This window comes from Montipora capricornis, chromosome 2 (assembly GCF_036669925.1).
Source record: "Montipora capricornis isolate CH-2021 chromosome 2, ASM3666992v2, whole genome shotgun sequence".
Taxonomy (NCBI): domain Eukaryota; kingdom Metazoa; phylum Cnidaria; class Anthozoa; order Scleractinia; family Acroporidae; genus Montipora; species Montipora capricornis.
This window is the reverse complement of record NC_090884.1, coordinates 12,402,449-12,418,072: the sequence shown is the minus strand read 5'-3', so window position 1 is coordinate 12,418,072 and position 15,624 is coordinate 12,402,449. Positions and strand designations below refer to the sequence as shown.

At 40.4% G+C, this 15,624-nt stretch overlaps 1 protein-coding gene across 1 annotated transcript in view; it reads right to left on the bottom strand.

The window, feature by feature from the left end:
* Nucleotides 1–4,765: 4,765 nt before the first annotated feature.
* LOC138038870 (golgin subfamily A member 2-like) overlaps nucleotides 4,766–15,624 on the bottom strand; it is a 57,584-nt gene continuing 46,725 nt past the window's right edge. The window contains exons 31-36 of the mRNA XM_068884948.1: nucleotides 15,215–15,510; nucleotides 12,446–12,607; nucleotides 9,609–9,791; nucleotides 8,762–8,864; nucleotides 8,144–8,250; nucleotides 4,766–7,420 (exon numbers count right to left, since the gene is read on the bottom strand). Of these exons, the coding sequence (XP_068741049.1) occupies nucleotides 6,980–7,420; nucleotides 8,144–8,250; nucleotides 8,762–8,864; nucleotides 9,609–9,791; nucleotides 12,446–12,607; nucleotides 15,215–15,510 (1,292 nt within the window). The 3' untranslated portion in view covers nucleotides 4,766–6,979. The remainder of the gene's footprint in view (nucleotides 7,421–8,143; nucleotides 8,251–8,761; nucleotides 8,865–9,608; nucleotides 9,792–12,445; nucleotides 12,608–15,214; nucleotides 15,511–15,624) is intronic.

The following is a 15,624-nucleotide window of genomic DNA, read 5'->3' as shown; positions in this document are numbered from 1 at the left end:
TCGCGTGCCACCCTAAACGAGATCTTCAAAGTTACATATGACGGTGTCTTGCGCAGAAACAAAATCCGAAATTTACACCCCTAAGCGAGACAACGAGCATTCCCGCCTCTTTCATATGCGAGTCCCCTCCCCTCCTTTCCGGGGGTGTGCAATCGTGTAGGGCATGCACTGTGACACGATGGATGGATTAATGGATGGAAAAATTGAATCTTTTAGGTTTTTTTCCAGTTTCCATACGGAGTTTTCTCTAATTAAAATAAAGAACTAGTTAAACTTTGGTTATAATAAAATTTAACAACTTTTTATTTCCAAATAAATTAAATTACAACATCAGATTGAAATATGCATGACTTCACATACAATTTACCAAGAAGTGAAGCCATCTATCTAATCGATGGATGGATGGATACTATGGATCCCGACCACACCCTCTTCGAGTTAATTACGAAATCACAGTTGGCTTTCTGTAGAGAGAGCTGAAGAGAAAGAGGGAGAGGGAGCTTAAGGACGGTGCCTACTAATTCAAAGGTATTTTTGCACAGTTTTATGAATATGCGGGAAAAGCAGATCTTAACAAGTGCTATTAAAATCCAAAAAGAAAATTGGGGGTAACCACTCATTTTTCAAAGATAATTAATCGATATTAGCAAAACCAAAATACAAAGCAATGTATGGCGTTCCTTCCCAAATTAAAGCTCAATTTATCTCTGAAAAATGCATGCAGGTGGTTACCCCTAATTTTCTTTTTGGATACCACGAGCACTTGCTAAGCTCTGCTTTCTCCGCATAAATTTAAACCGCGCAAAAATGTCCCTGCATTAGTAAGAACTACCGATAGGAAATCCGAGTATCTGGAGATGCGCAGAATGTATGCGCAATAACAATAGTAGGCACCGTCCTCAATCTCTACCCCAGAGCTCTTGCCTTGACTGAGGAAAAAAAGAAGAGCTCTGGGGAACCCTGGAACAAAGTGTCTTCTCATTGGTTTTCGTGAAGAACAATCAAAAGCGACTCTAATTGGTGAATTCATGTTAGCACGAGGAGTGAGCAGGCGCCGTAAGGTGCAAATAGCCAATGTTTGGCTATAAGAACCCTACGGCACATGTTCTCCTACATAGAGTTTCTCAGAGCCTTGGGTCGATCCGGGGCTCTGGTGACGAGAATGTCACCGTCCTCTATTCGCTCTAACGAAGTGCTAACGCTCGAAACGTCAGCTTTTAGAATCTCTGTAAGGTGGCCAATTTACATTATCAACTCCGTTGATAAACCAATTTATTGTATACCGTCTTTAAGCACGCGCGTTCTTGAAACGCGGACGGCAACCGGAAGTGATTGTTTTCCCTTTTAATTTGTCTTCACACAGCCACATTTACATTGCCGAGTATCTTTTCTCAGTTAGACATGATTAGTACGACAATGTGGGAGACACCACTGTCCTGGCATGCGAAATGTTTTCTTTCGGTTGCCGTCCGCGAGTCAAAAACACGTGTGCTTAAGCTCCCTATGGTTGAAATCGAAATTCATGAGCAATCCTGTTCCAGACTGCTATTTCCATGGATCCCTATGACCTGTAGCTGCTTTTGTTATCAGGCTGGGTGCAGTGTTTCTGTTGTTTCATCTATTGTTTCATTCGCCAATCACAGGCACCGTCTGCAAAGCAACAGGGTCTCTCATGGAAATCTCGTTCAAGTCTGATATTTTAGGTTGCTTTTGGGAAGTTTGCAACCGCCATGATAAAAAGTCCATCCTAATCAACATGCTTCTTTCCACTTCCACTTCACAGACCAAGAAATACTGACTGAAATCCAACAGTTTGTCGATGACTTTGGGCAAACAGCATTTCAGTCCAGGGAAGCCATTTGAGGTAAACCCCAAACTCAATATCTCTCTAATTATTTCTGGTATTTGGCAACCAAAAGAAAACATTTTCAACATGTCACAGCAGCGCACAAAGTTGTCCTTCCTCAACTTTGAACACGAGTTCTCTTATTTCTTTCTTGTCCTTGAGGACACGCGAAGACAACGGGAAGTCTTGAAATGAGGTTCGGATTGAAACACGCGTGCAGGTGCGGTACTGAAAGCACGTGCGGATCATGCACCTAGCTGGGCTCTACGCAGACTCTGTTATAAGTTGTCCAAAAAAAGAAAGCACCTGAAGGCAACCTGTCCGTAATATTTTATATGATTCTTGTCTTGCTTTTTAAAAGGTAACCTCCGATCTTATACTAAAGGAAAGCTTTAAACTGGAGAAATAATGCTTGCAATAAAATTTGCATAAACTGATATTTTTAAGAGTGTAATTTCTGACGGTCGAGTGGGATCGAGTTAGTCAGAAATTGAATATTCTAACGGCACCACGCAGAGGCCCGCAAGCGGTTATGGGATAGTTTAGGATTATTTAGGGATTTAGTGGGAAGGTTTTCATCATTGTATGTCTGTCAGTCGCCATCGTTACTTCCTCGCCACCGAGTTTTATTTTTTCTTTGGTAGTCTGAATAGGTGCGAACTCCATTTATCACATAATTTTTCCCTAGCAGTAACAACGTAATACTGCCCTTTCCTCGGGGTCTGGTGCCGCTGCATTAGATGAGGAATAAGTTTCCAGATATTCTTAGGCCACGTATTAAGAGTGTGTTTTGGTGGTTTTTCGTATCTGGTACGGCACAATCGTGCAGATTCATTGATTTTTTATTACCAGTATGTAATTTTCAGTTACACACAGTGTCCTGTTTGTAAGAATCATTTTCTTATTTTCGATGTTCTTTAATAGACCGAATGCATAAATGGCGGCAAAAAAAAAGAGTTCTTTTGTTTATGTGCTAATTAACCTCACTAACGTCGTTTGCATGGACAAAATACAAACGAATTGTTGCTTGAGAACGAGGCTAGTGAGTCTCATTAGCATATAAACAAAAGAATACATTTTTGGCCGCCATTTATGCATTAGGTCAATGAGGTAACTTTTCTGGGCTTTCTTTGCTCAGCAGACTGACTGGTGTATTTTCACATGCATGGAAATCTCGAGAGAGTGGAGACAGAATACAGTGTATGTATAAGGAATAATTATTCATTTCACGGGCGCCGCCATCTTGAATAATTGTGACGTATCACGGTTGCCCTACTGTTCTGACTCAATAAAGAGCACTCGTTGCACGTCTCAATTGTCCAAGATGGCGCGTTTAATTTAAAACGGTTAGTGAGATGGAAAACTGCTGCTTGTCATAAAAGCATGAAAATGTTCTTATTCTAACTTGTTTCCTTCTTTTGAGACGTCGCTCGATATTTGAAGAAAAGAGACGACTTAACTGATTAGAGTGTAATGTGAAGTGCAGTTTTGTACCCCATATGAACCATGTGAGCGTTAGCCCTTCTGATGGAAATGGGCCCACACAAGGACAGAGAAAAACTCTGACCAGGGTGGGAATTGAACCCACGACCTTCGGGTTAGATTAACGCTGCTCTACCGACTGAGCTACAAGGTCAGACGGGAGCAGGCCGTGGGAACTGAGGATGCTAAAGTCACGGCAATGAACATGTACAAATACAAGTAAGGATTACGTTTTGGCAAACGTTGGCCGTGTAGCACTTATAATTGAACATACTTAACTGATTAGAGTGTAATGTGAAGTGTTAAGTATCTACCCCATATGAACCATATGAGCGTTAGCCCTTCTGATGGAAATGGGCCCACACAAGGACAGAGAAAAACTCTGACCAGGGTGGGAATTGAACCCACGATTTTCGGGTTAGATCACCGCTGCTCTACCGACTGAGCTACAAGGTCAGACGGGAGCAGGCCGTGGGAACTGACGATGTTAAAGTCACGGCAATGAACATGTACGAGTACAAGGAAGGATTACGTTTTTGCAAACGTTGGGAATTGAATTGAATTCCCACCCTGGTCAGAATTTTTCTCTGTCCTTGTGTGAGCCCATTTCCATTAGTAGGACTAACGCTCACATGATTTATATGGGATAGAAACTTAGCACTTCACATTACACTCTAATCAGTTAAGTCTATTCAAATATAAGTGCTACACGGCCAACATTTGCAAAAACGTAATCCTTCCTTGTAAAAAAAAAAACGAGTTTCTTTCAGATGTTTGGCAAAACGCAAATTTCAGCCTAACGATTGCCGTAAACGCGATGCTTAACCCCCGGCCTTAACCTCTCTCTAATCACGCATCTATTTTACTGAAATCAGAAACCCATAAGGGTTGAAACGTGTAACGCGCGTTCACAGCTTCCGAATATTCAGTGCGAACTGATTGGTTGAATGTTTCAGTGCTAAGTACCATATTTGGAAACCCCTCGCTCTTGTTGTTCCAAATATGGTACTTAGCAAATTGAATGTTCGGAAGCTTGTTTCCCAGCACACAAGGGGCCGTTACACGTTTCAACCTTTATGGGTTTCTGCTGAAATTGAATCCATAGGAAACACGGAAAAAAACCAGAATTCCAGACGGGATTTGAACCGACGACCCTCCGTAATCTGAAATGTGGGTCTTTGACTCCAACAGCATCGCGCGGTTACAAAGTCAAATAACGACTTATAGCATAGCTCAACTGCATCGCGCAGTCATCCTAAAGCATATCTGAGATGCGCCAACCAACCACCCAAGTAAGCAAACGTGAGAATACATATATGAAGTTGAAATTGCACCCACTGGAAACTCGGAAAAAATCCGCATCATACGAGGAATGAAAAACGTAAGGTCACGGAATGTGCGAAGAAAACAAGAAAATGTGCATTAGATTACATAAGTAGGTTTAAAACTACTTTTATTCGTTTCATAAAACTTAAAAATTAATTGGCAGCCCTAAATTTACATTCAAGAAAGGGAATACTTTGGAAGTTTCTCTTTTAGACTCTTCTTCCTATACCAATGCAGGTTAGGTTATGGTTTTGGCCGTTCTCACCAACTCCGCACCAAATTAATAACATGAAAGATATCTTCCTAAATTTCGGATGCTTTTTCAAGTGGAAAAGAGCTTTGATTAAAATAATGAGTACGAGAGAACGACCTCAATTTCACGTGCTAGTGCGACAGAAGGCGGGGAATGTCACAGGAATCTAACGATTGCCTCCCTGGTGGAATAATGATCATCACTATATATCGCAAAAAACAATCTGTATGTCGTCCACCTTTTTTACACTGCCCTATTAAAGTTTAGAATCGAAGGTTTCGGAATAACAGTAATGAGTATGTCACGTTTGATAAGGACTTTACGATCTAAGACGGCGCAACAACGTCGCCACAAAATATAACTTTGCACTATCCCAAGTTTTTCGCGATCATTAAATCTCGTTTACGTCTAGCCTTGTTCCAGGCTCTCGGATAGTAGGGTCGGTTTATAGTCACACTCGTCTTCTCATATTTGCGCTTTCCCTACTATCTCGGACCCTGGAACAGGCTAGTTTACATCATACAATGTGGCCAAAGTATCCTAAAAAATTAATTGGTACGAGTGGTTTCTTAGTAAAAATAGAGAAGGAAGGTTCACATTTGTACGTTCACATTGGTTACAGTCGAATTAGGGAGTTAACACTAGTGTTAAATTAAGTGCTATTGTTCATTGTTCCCCTAAGGATTCAAAACATCAAAGAGTTGAAACTGGAGTAGTATCGTCACTAGTTATCTCAAGTGTTACCGCAACCATCGTCGTCAAAACCCCTAATTTTGTTGCGGCAACATGCTGCAGGTTTTTGAATCGCTTTCAAAAACCTACAACATTGTTGCCCGAATTTTGTTGGAGTTGGTGCGTGCAACACCCCCGCCTTTGACTTTTTAACGCAACAACGTCCCAGAATGCACCACGGAGAACCGAATTGTGTCCGTCATAATTGTCACCCGGGATTTGTCGAGCATAAGCCTGGGTTCAAATGTTGCGTTAAAATCGTCTCGTATAACACCGTTGCCGCAACAAAGTTAAAAGTTGTCTCGTGTAACATGGATTAAAAATCGGCTCGTGTAACACCACCTTTAAACTTCATAATATCGCAGAAAGAAACACCTGCAGCATAATGATATTATAAACATACAATGATTAAGCCAATAGATCTTGGCCACATTTTCTATTTCAGGAATTAAATACGCAGAGAATTGCGTAAACTAATAAATAAAACATTGATTCATAAAGTTTATTTTAGCCTAACCTGCATACGTTTTTACCCATATTACACGTTAATACAATTTGCAGGACCATTTAAACCATATAATTTTGTCGTGAAAAAGTATCACAAAAATACGTATAACAACAGTTGAAAACTTTCCTTTGAAGCAGCCTTTACACAATCACGGTTTCATTTGTAACGGCATCGTTTTCGATGCAGTTACGCCTTCTGTTTGCATGACACTGGTCGAGACCGTTAGCAAAACCGAGTCGATTTGAAAACGCTGCCAAAAGTGGAGCGTTTTCAAAATGATACGGTTTCATCTGTCGAGTAAACGGCGAAACTGCATCGATTTGAATAAGGTTACTATATTTTGGCGCGAAATTTGTACTGTTCAATTCAAAATGGTGAATTAGCACGTACTGCAGCGCTTGCTTATACCATCACGACTTTGATTTTCTGGCGGAAAAGGTTCCGTGTAAACACCGCATCGATTTTGACGCGGCTTTGACGTGTCTATGTGAAACCGCGTTCGTGTAAACGTTGCCTGAATGACTGATAGGAACCCGTGCTTTCTGAACTGGCCGTTCTGAAACGTTCTTCCCCCAAGCCCCTCAGGAAAAAAGGATTGGCTAGCCTGAACCCCCGATCGCGTGTAAAAGAGTTACTACGCAACATCCATAGACGAACTCCTCTAACCGGTTGTGAAAGCTCGGTCGATCGCCACAGTAAAACAAATGATCAAAACAATAGCATTCCTGTGGCATATTCAATTCGTGGAATCGACGTGTTGTTGTACCAGTCCAACCCACCAATTATCATTTATTTTTGTAAAATAATTTCATGATGCTACCAAATTTATAAACTACAATCTTAGCACGCGTCCACCACAGTATCGACACGGCAAGAACTCTCTACACCGCACATCAGGCGACATCCATCCGCTTTGAGTTCCTTCCTCAGTAGGGCCTAACTGTTCAAGAATCTGTAAAATCTGATGAGCCGTTCCGTCGTTTTGATCGAACTGCTCACTATTGTCAATTCCACTAAGTTCTGTTTCTGTTTCGAGAAATGACTTGCTCCATAGCTCGCTGTTGTCCATTGTGTTCCTTTCGCTTGCGACCTCTGTTTGTTCTTGCTGTACAATGACTTCGTCGCCATCTTGGAAAGACGGAATGGCCGACTGGTGCTCATGTGCGACCATTTTGCTGTTGATTACGCTTTGTAGTTGATGCTGTTGTAATCTAAGTTCTTTTCTCTCATCAAGCATTTGCTTGACCAAATCTTGCAGTTGGTTCATCTTTTCCTAAAAAGCGAAGAGAATATAGAAAAAAGAAGAGACGTTCACCCGATTTCGATGAGAGCAGGAACAAAACACAGGTCACAGGTCATTGTTTTCCCAACACATAAACAACCCTAACCGTTTACCAATGGTAACCTTCTCTTTAGACCTAATTAGGCCTAAGGTTAACTTTAATGAATGCTTAAGATTCTTTCTGATTGCTAAAACAATGACCTGTGAATTGCGACCAATGTTTTGTACCTGCCGTTTCGATGATCGTTGTGGGCATATTTTATCCACAGTTATTTCTGAGTGAACCATGGGTAATAAAAGACATCTTTAAGATACAGACTGCATTTCGCAGAGTCAGCAGTAGTGGAAGACTATTTTCAAAAACATATGAACTACTAATTCGGCTTTTGAATTTTATTAAGTAGACTGCTTCCTTTGTCAACTTCTTTGACGCGTAAAAAAGGCTTTCCTGCGCCAGAGTAAACAAAACATGTCGATTTATCAAATACAAAAAAAAAAAAAAAACACAACCAGTGCGATCGCCAACAGGTTTAAGAGAAGCACTCCACATATGTTACATCTCGGAAACCATGACGAACAACAATTAATTTGTAAAAGTTCTAAGATTTACAATGGTTGGTTACGAGATGACACTAAATAGAAATTCTAGATAGTCATCGATGTTTCACGAATGTCCTTAACCAGAAAAATGACTATTTTGGTCTTCAGGATTACCTGCATGTTAGCTTTCTCACTAGACAGTTGGGTGATCAATCTTTCTCTGTCTTTGTAATGAGACTTTAGAGCATTCCTCTGGGTTTGGTACAGAGTTATATACTCGCCTGCAAAAAATAGAGCAAAAGCGTTTGAGTTGTTTTCAGTTCTGCAGTAAGCGAGAAAAGTTTTGGTTTTGATTAAACGGAGGAGAGCGTGGGGCGAGCCTTGTTTGGCCAACAAACAACAAAGATATTTTAAACGTAAGAAATCGCCTTCGCCTTAGTAAGAAAGTTATAATTTGATATGACAACGATTTGCACGGCTTACTGTACAAGTGGATTTGTGTTCATACGGCTTGTGGTCGACACCACAAACCACTTGGCATCGATGTGTTGTAAAGAACTCTTCTAATGCAAATTAGACTGTGACGCCAGCTTCCCCTTATAGGTCATACATCAAATTGAACGTGGTTTACCCAATTCCTGAGAGCTTGGAAAACGGCGAGTCTGGCTTACTTAAAGATAAAATTGTGACCCACACAGGGAATTAATGTAGTGGGGATAACCGCACTTTAAAAAAGAATTGTAATATCAACTAAAGGAAGTAGCACATAAGAGGAAGGATCTTTTTCCTTACCAATGGTTTCTGTTTCCATAGATAGCTGTACCGTGATATGTTCAAGTTCTTGTATTCTTTCTATCAGAGAGGCTTTTTCATTCATAAGCTTCATGAAACGCGCCTGCGCAAAACAAATCACTGGTGATTACACTTCACATTTTGTTTCCTACAAAGGTGTTAGGATGCAGCTATTAAAAGGCTCCAGTTATTGATTCAGAAGACAACAAGCAAAAAAACAAACAAAAAAAAAAAACAACAACAACAACAGCAACAGAAACAATGGGGTCTACCTCCAAACACAATATAGCGGCATTCCATACCCGCACAATTGAATTAGAGGTTGTGACTGAAGAGCTTCGTCTTATCTGCTACAAAGGGAAGCGACCTTTCCATCGTACATGTTATTGGCTTGTATGTTTCCCCCAGAAGTGTTTCAAATTGTGCTCGAATTCAATCCAGGCTCAAATTGCTTTGAAATAGCACGTTCCAACAACTTTCTTGGCTTGATGGAGTTCAATCTTTTCACTTAGCATACTTCTAAGATGGGCTGTTGTTGATGACTGACTTTTCTGACTTGTGCTCAAGCTGTCGAAGCGTCGACCATCAACAACAGCCCTTCTCATGACTACAATCACTCGGGCAAACCGAACTCCACTCAACGTTTTTAATGAACGCCACAAGTGCTCCACAGGCTTACTTGTGAACACTCTTTTTCCTTCCTATAGTTTTGGGCAATAACCTGACCCTTTCTGAAATTGCCTAAGCCCTCCTTTCTTGAAATGTAAATGGTCCGTCACAACCTTTTCCCGTGATTCGAACGTCACGCCAAGCACTGAGAGTCACGCTAGTGAAAACCTATCAATACCTGTAATTTACTGAAGGCCATTTTGATGGCGTCGTGTGACATGTCATCCTGTTCCAGTGGTATATTCGGTAGTTCTGGTTCCTCCTTCTTTTCGATCTGTGACTTCTGTTTCTCTACCACAGCCTGAAGCAACTGAATCTTCTGTTGCTGCTCATGGAGCTGCTGTTGGAATTGTTCCTGGACCTGAAAAATGCAGGTCGTTGACACAATAAGAATAAATTGAACAAAAATGACACGATGAATGAAATAAGTGTAGATACATGTATTCGAAGTGCGGGTTATAGAAGAAATGCAAAAGTGATCCACGCACTCATCTGGACAATTTAAGGACGGTGCCTACTATTGTTATTGCGCATACGTTCTGCGCATCTCGAGATACTCGGATTTCCTATGGGTGGTGCTCATCATTAATACAGGGATATTTTTGCGCGGTTCAAAATTATGCGGAAAAAGCAGATCTTAGCAAGTGCTCTTGGTATCCAAAATGAAAATTGGGGGTAACCATGCATTTTTCAGGGATAATTAAGCTTCAGTTTGGAAAAGAGCGCCATACATTGCTTTGTATTTTAAAGCTTTTTACAAATATTGTCGATTAATTATATTCGAAAGATGCACGGTTTACCCCCAATTTTCTTTTTGGATTTCAATAACACTTGTTAAGATCTACTTTTCTCGCGTATTCAGTAAACCGCGCAAAAATACCTTTGAATTAGTAGGCACCGTCCTTAAGCAATTGTCTGTTATAGACACTTGAAAAATTCAGGTGGCTTCAACAAGTCCTTGCACGGGAACAGATGGGCCCAACAAATTGACCTGTGCTCCCAACTGAGTGGCTTGATAGCTCAGTTGGAAGAGCATTGCACTGGCGTCGCAGAGGTCATTGGTTCGAATCCCGTGGAAGCCACCTGAATTTAGAGACAACAGACCAATTTGCCTAACTCGATGATATACCCAATTCAAATCCTTTGGGAAGAAACTTTTTGTTCCAAGTATTTCCATATCATTTTAATGTGATACAAATGCAATACACAAAGAATCTTAACCCCGAGAGATTTGAAGTGAGTACAACATTGAGTTAGCCGAATTGGTCTACTGCTTAAATTTTCCAGGTAAGTGCGAGGATCAATTCTCTCCTTCGCACTTCAAATATACATTTCGCACTTCAAATATACATTTCTTTCGAGTTCACTAGAACAAATGACCCCAACAAATTGACCTGTGCTCCCAACTGTGTGGCTTCATAGCTCAGTTGGAAGAACATTGCACCTGCGCCGCAGAGGTCATGGGTTCGAATCACGTTGAAGCCGCCTGAATTATTCAGGTGTCTATCAGGGACGATCGCTCAAATTTTCCAGTCGTTAAAATGCAACGATACACTGAAAAAAAGCATTTATCGCTTGTTCTGATGGATTTGCACTGTTTAGAACTTTGACTGCATGACAACCAGAAAAAAGATTGAAAACCTAAGGAGTTTGTGCTGGGATCCAAATCACACACACAATGGTGCTTACGTTGTTACAATGGCTATTTCGAGTGTCGTTTGCCATGCGACCACGCCTCCTATAACGGTCTTTCGCCTAAGAGGAACGAGAAGCGAGGGACGCATCATTTCTACAGCTTAACTAAATAACGTAAATTGGCAGCTAAAAAGAAATTCAACGCAAAACCTTTTCTAAAGCTAGGAATAGCTTTCTAAAGCTAGGCCTAGGAATAGCATTTCTGAAGGGTATTGGTTGTTTCAGTATTAGAAAAATAATGAGCTCTCACAAAAGAATTTGAATCCCTGACTGCCCCAGGATAATTAACTGAAATGTATTTTCAGATTGTGCCGAACTGTCAGAGATGAAACGACCACCCAATATGGCACAGATTTCATCAGAAGAAAGCCAAACATTATACTCTCGTACATGTGATCTGAGTTTTACGGCCGTGAATGAAGACGCGTGTGGGTGAATCGTTACTTGTCTGACACAGATCAAATAATTAAGAAATCTTATTCCCCTGCCCTACTTCCCGCTGCCTTGCAAATTTTTCAGAAACCAAACGCCTAAATGGCTGGCAGGAAGTTTTGGGCACCCATGTCATATGGCGCTGACATAGCTTTCAATAACATCATACATACACACAAATTTAATAGGCCATTTCCACGTCAAAGTAAGTCTACGTGCGAAGTTTTTGTGATGGTAATTAGTTCTACTTTACATATGAATGAAAACTAATTTTCATAAGAAAAACTTCGCACTTAGACTCGCTTTGAAGAGGAGGCAGACATGAACTCGGAAATGGCCAATTGAGCGCTCCCCGTTGGGGCTTTTCAGTGCTCATTGTTGTTTACAAGTCCCACGACTCCAGAAAACCGAGTTTGGATCATCAACATGATAAGCATTAGTTTGAAGTCGTTTCTTCAAATATCATTTGTTCGTGAAGGCAATACAAATCATTTGACGCGTGATAAGCGATGAGGCATTTCCAAGGCATTTTAGAGAACTTTCTGCCTGGCGGGTATTAGAATAATTTGAGACCCAAGATGCTTGGCATATTGCAACAGTGATACAGTGAAGATTGTAGCAAGAAAGCTAGGAATTCAAAGAGAATATCCCACATTATTTTTGAGGAATCTTCAACAGGGAGAAGCTAGGGCACATTCCTCTAAGAATACTCTCTTGATTATTTGAAGAACTCTTATTTGGAATGCCTTCCTAAAATATCCGATCAGCAGATATTTCGAGTATTTATATACTGGACTAACCTCAAAAGAATGCACCCCTAAGAGATTCTTCAGAGGTTCATTGTAAATAGCTGCGAGTTAACAAGTGTTACTGATCAAACTTGAATACCTGTCTGTACTGCTGCTGCAGTTGTTGGTTGAGCTGCAGTTGCATGTGTTGATGTAATCTTTGAAAATCGTCTTCACTTTCGTCTCGTGTTCTGTGCAAAATGTCCGCTAACTGGTCTCGTTCCATTTCCAGTTGCCGGATGGATGCAGACAGCGAGTCGACCTACAGCACGGAGTAGAAGAAAAATTAGTCACACAGATGGCCTCGGAAAACTCCTGCGGAATCATTGCTAATCGTGTAAAATCGCTAATCGTAACATGCTTCAGTTCTGCATGCTGATAGCCTACTGGAGACCAAGTGACGGTCTCATAGGAATTGCTTCATTTTCTTCCTTACTACCAGCACGAAAATGGTTATCTTTGGATAATACAATTCCTCTCTGTCGGGGATCTGTCATTGTCTTTACTGAGAAACAAACAATGAAGCTTAAACGCGAAGACACACTATGAAACGCGAGGTCCTTTAGGCGCACACGACTGATTTGTCAATCGCTTTGTTATTTGTTACAATTTGTGCAATAAAAAAGCCCCTAATGGCAATATGTCCGTAATATACCATGAAATGTTTACTGTCGCTCTTTTTTTAATCCCCTGTCCCTTTTTCTCGCGCTTGAAATATCTTTCATGAGGTTCCGTCTCTTTGTTGCTGTTTGTAGATCGCCATCTTGGATAATCAGTCGCGCTTGCATGAATTCGAAAAAAGGCAGAGCGTGAAGCGTTAATAGTGCGTCTTCGTGTTTCACTAAACGAGGTGCTAAGCTATTGTCTTCTGAGTAATTTCGCAATAGTTGAGGATAGTTCCTTTTCTCATCTTAATGATCGCCACAACCTGTACACCAACTTCTCAATCAATCAAAACCCACAATCAAATTCAATAGTAATTTACTCAAACGCATTTTCCCGCGCTATAGGCGGGCCGCTTATAATTGCATGTTCTCACTGCTGTGATTCGTTAGCTTAATTTTTTGTTTCTGTTATGTCTGGCCAAAATTTCCAGATGGAAGAAGCTATGGGAATTCATGAACGACGAATGAAAAAATCTCCAGCAAAATTTAATACACTTGACACTTAAATAAAGTTCATTTTTATTGATTTATTATTTGCGTGCGTTCATTCGAACGACACCGGCACCTCAAAGATGCCAAAATACGATACGGCTGTCTCCTTGATGAAGCTGATTATCGTCTTTCCGATGATAAAAAAAGTGAAGAGTTCGTATTTTTTTTTGCTTGTCACGTTACGTCTTCACCGCCATGTTGTTGGGCGAAAATATTTGATTTGCGTTAGATTGCGTTAACGAGTTTGCGTGAAACGGAAAACGGCAGGGTTCTACTTGTCACAAAGGCGTAAAAATTCTGTTATCCCAGCTTGCCTTTTTCTTTTATGCCGTTGGTCATTATCGGTAGGCAACAGGAAAGAAATAAAGAAATGGCGAAATAAGTTCCAACAATTCTCTTTGATTTTTGGCAGAATGCAAAAAAATTTCAACATAAACTCGATGCTTAAAGGCTATTTCCGAGTTGATATTCGGTTTCGAAGTCTTGGTGCTCAAGTATTGAAAGGGAATGAGTTTGATTTGCATGAAAATAAGCAACTCATTACCATTTGAATGGTTGGGCAACATGACTCGCTTTGAAACTGAGGCATGCAGTAACTTGGAAATGGGCTAATTGGAGAGATTCGTCGAGGGAAACGGCAGGTTTCTGCTTGTTTCAAAAGCATTAAAATTCTCTTGTTCTAGCCTGTCACTCTCCTTTAAAGTGGTACTATGATCAAAAAATCATTTCCTTTTTTTCTTCTGATTTTGAAAGCGTGTTCGCTTAACACCTAACTGGCAACATTTTGAGCTTTGAGTTTTATCCAAACGCTGTTTATTTTGAGTGTAAGTTTTGGATTTCATGGTCCGCCATTACTCACGTTCAAAACTGGCCGATTGGACCTCAGAGGGTTGGATATAGAGAAAATGACGTCATTTACTCACTAAAGCTTAAAATTTCAGCGTGTAAACGCAATTTATTATATATGCAAAACACGGGTTGAAAAGTCTGAAAGCCCGAAACTCCCGTGCTGCATATTAATTAGGACGCGTACATACGCATTGCATTCTTAAACTGGTGAGTGTTTGACGTCATTTTCTCCTCGACCCAGCTCTCTCAAGATTTTGAAGTTAGTAATGGCGGACCAATAAATAAGAAAATTCCAGCTAAAATAAACAGGTGTCTTTTTAAAATCAGAACTTAAAACTTGGGTGAGTTAGTGTTTAGTTAACTTAGTTTTGAAATCCAAAGGAAAAACAAAATTTTTTTTTGGTCGTAGTACCACTTTAAGAATTTCTTCAATACCTGTAGCTTTAATTAAGGCCTGAAATTAGCTAAAATCAAAAAAGTTTCTTCGATATTTGGCAAAATGCAAACCTGACATTTGTCATAAACGCGATGCTTAATCTCTCTAAATTAATCTTCCATCAGCTCCTCCAGTTGACTTAGTCTATCAGCACTTGTAAAATTTCGTAATCGTTCTCTGTTTCTCTGGATATTGGTTGCAAACAAACTCTACAACTTGGTCAGAACACGTTGGTGGTAGGCTTTTAAAATAAATTGCGAAAACAGATCTTATCATAAACTCCCTGTTAAGTGTCAGTGCTTGAATTTAAGGGAAAGAGGTGTAAAGGCTTTTGTGGATATGATCACTGGAGTCAGTAAAATGTATCTCAAGCTGTAAAATTTCAGCGATAAAGCATGCAAGACATTTACTTTTAGACATTTCTTACCACATCTTCCCTATTGGTGTACTTGGACGGATGGGGAGGGTGTAATGGCCTATGTGGTGTCATATTCATATCCTCACTGGAGTCCGTCTCGGCTGGACTTTCTCCTTCGCTGAAAGTTCCGTTCATGTAAGGTGGCGATTCTTCTAACATGCGTTCTGAAGCCTGCACTGGAATAACATCAGGGGGTAGTCTCTTGAATTGAATCTCGCCTTCTTCACTGTCCGGTGCAACAGTGTGAATATGATGTACGTGTGAGCCATTACCAGCACGTTTCGACGCCTCATCTTCGTCTGAACCTGCGTAAAAACCGAAAATATATTACCTCTTATTACATGAAAAAGTTTGTTTCATGAACTTTAATTTATTTTGGAGGTTCGTTGTCAATGATGTTTTATTTTCATTGTTTTAGT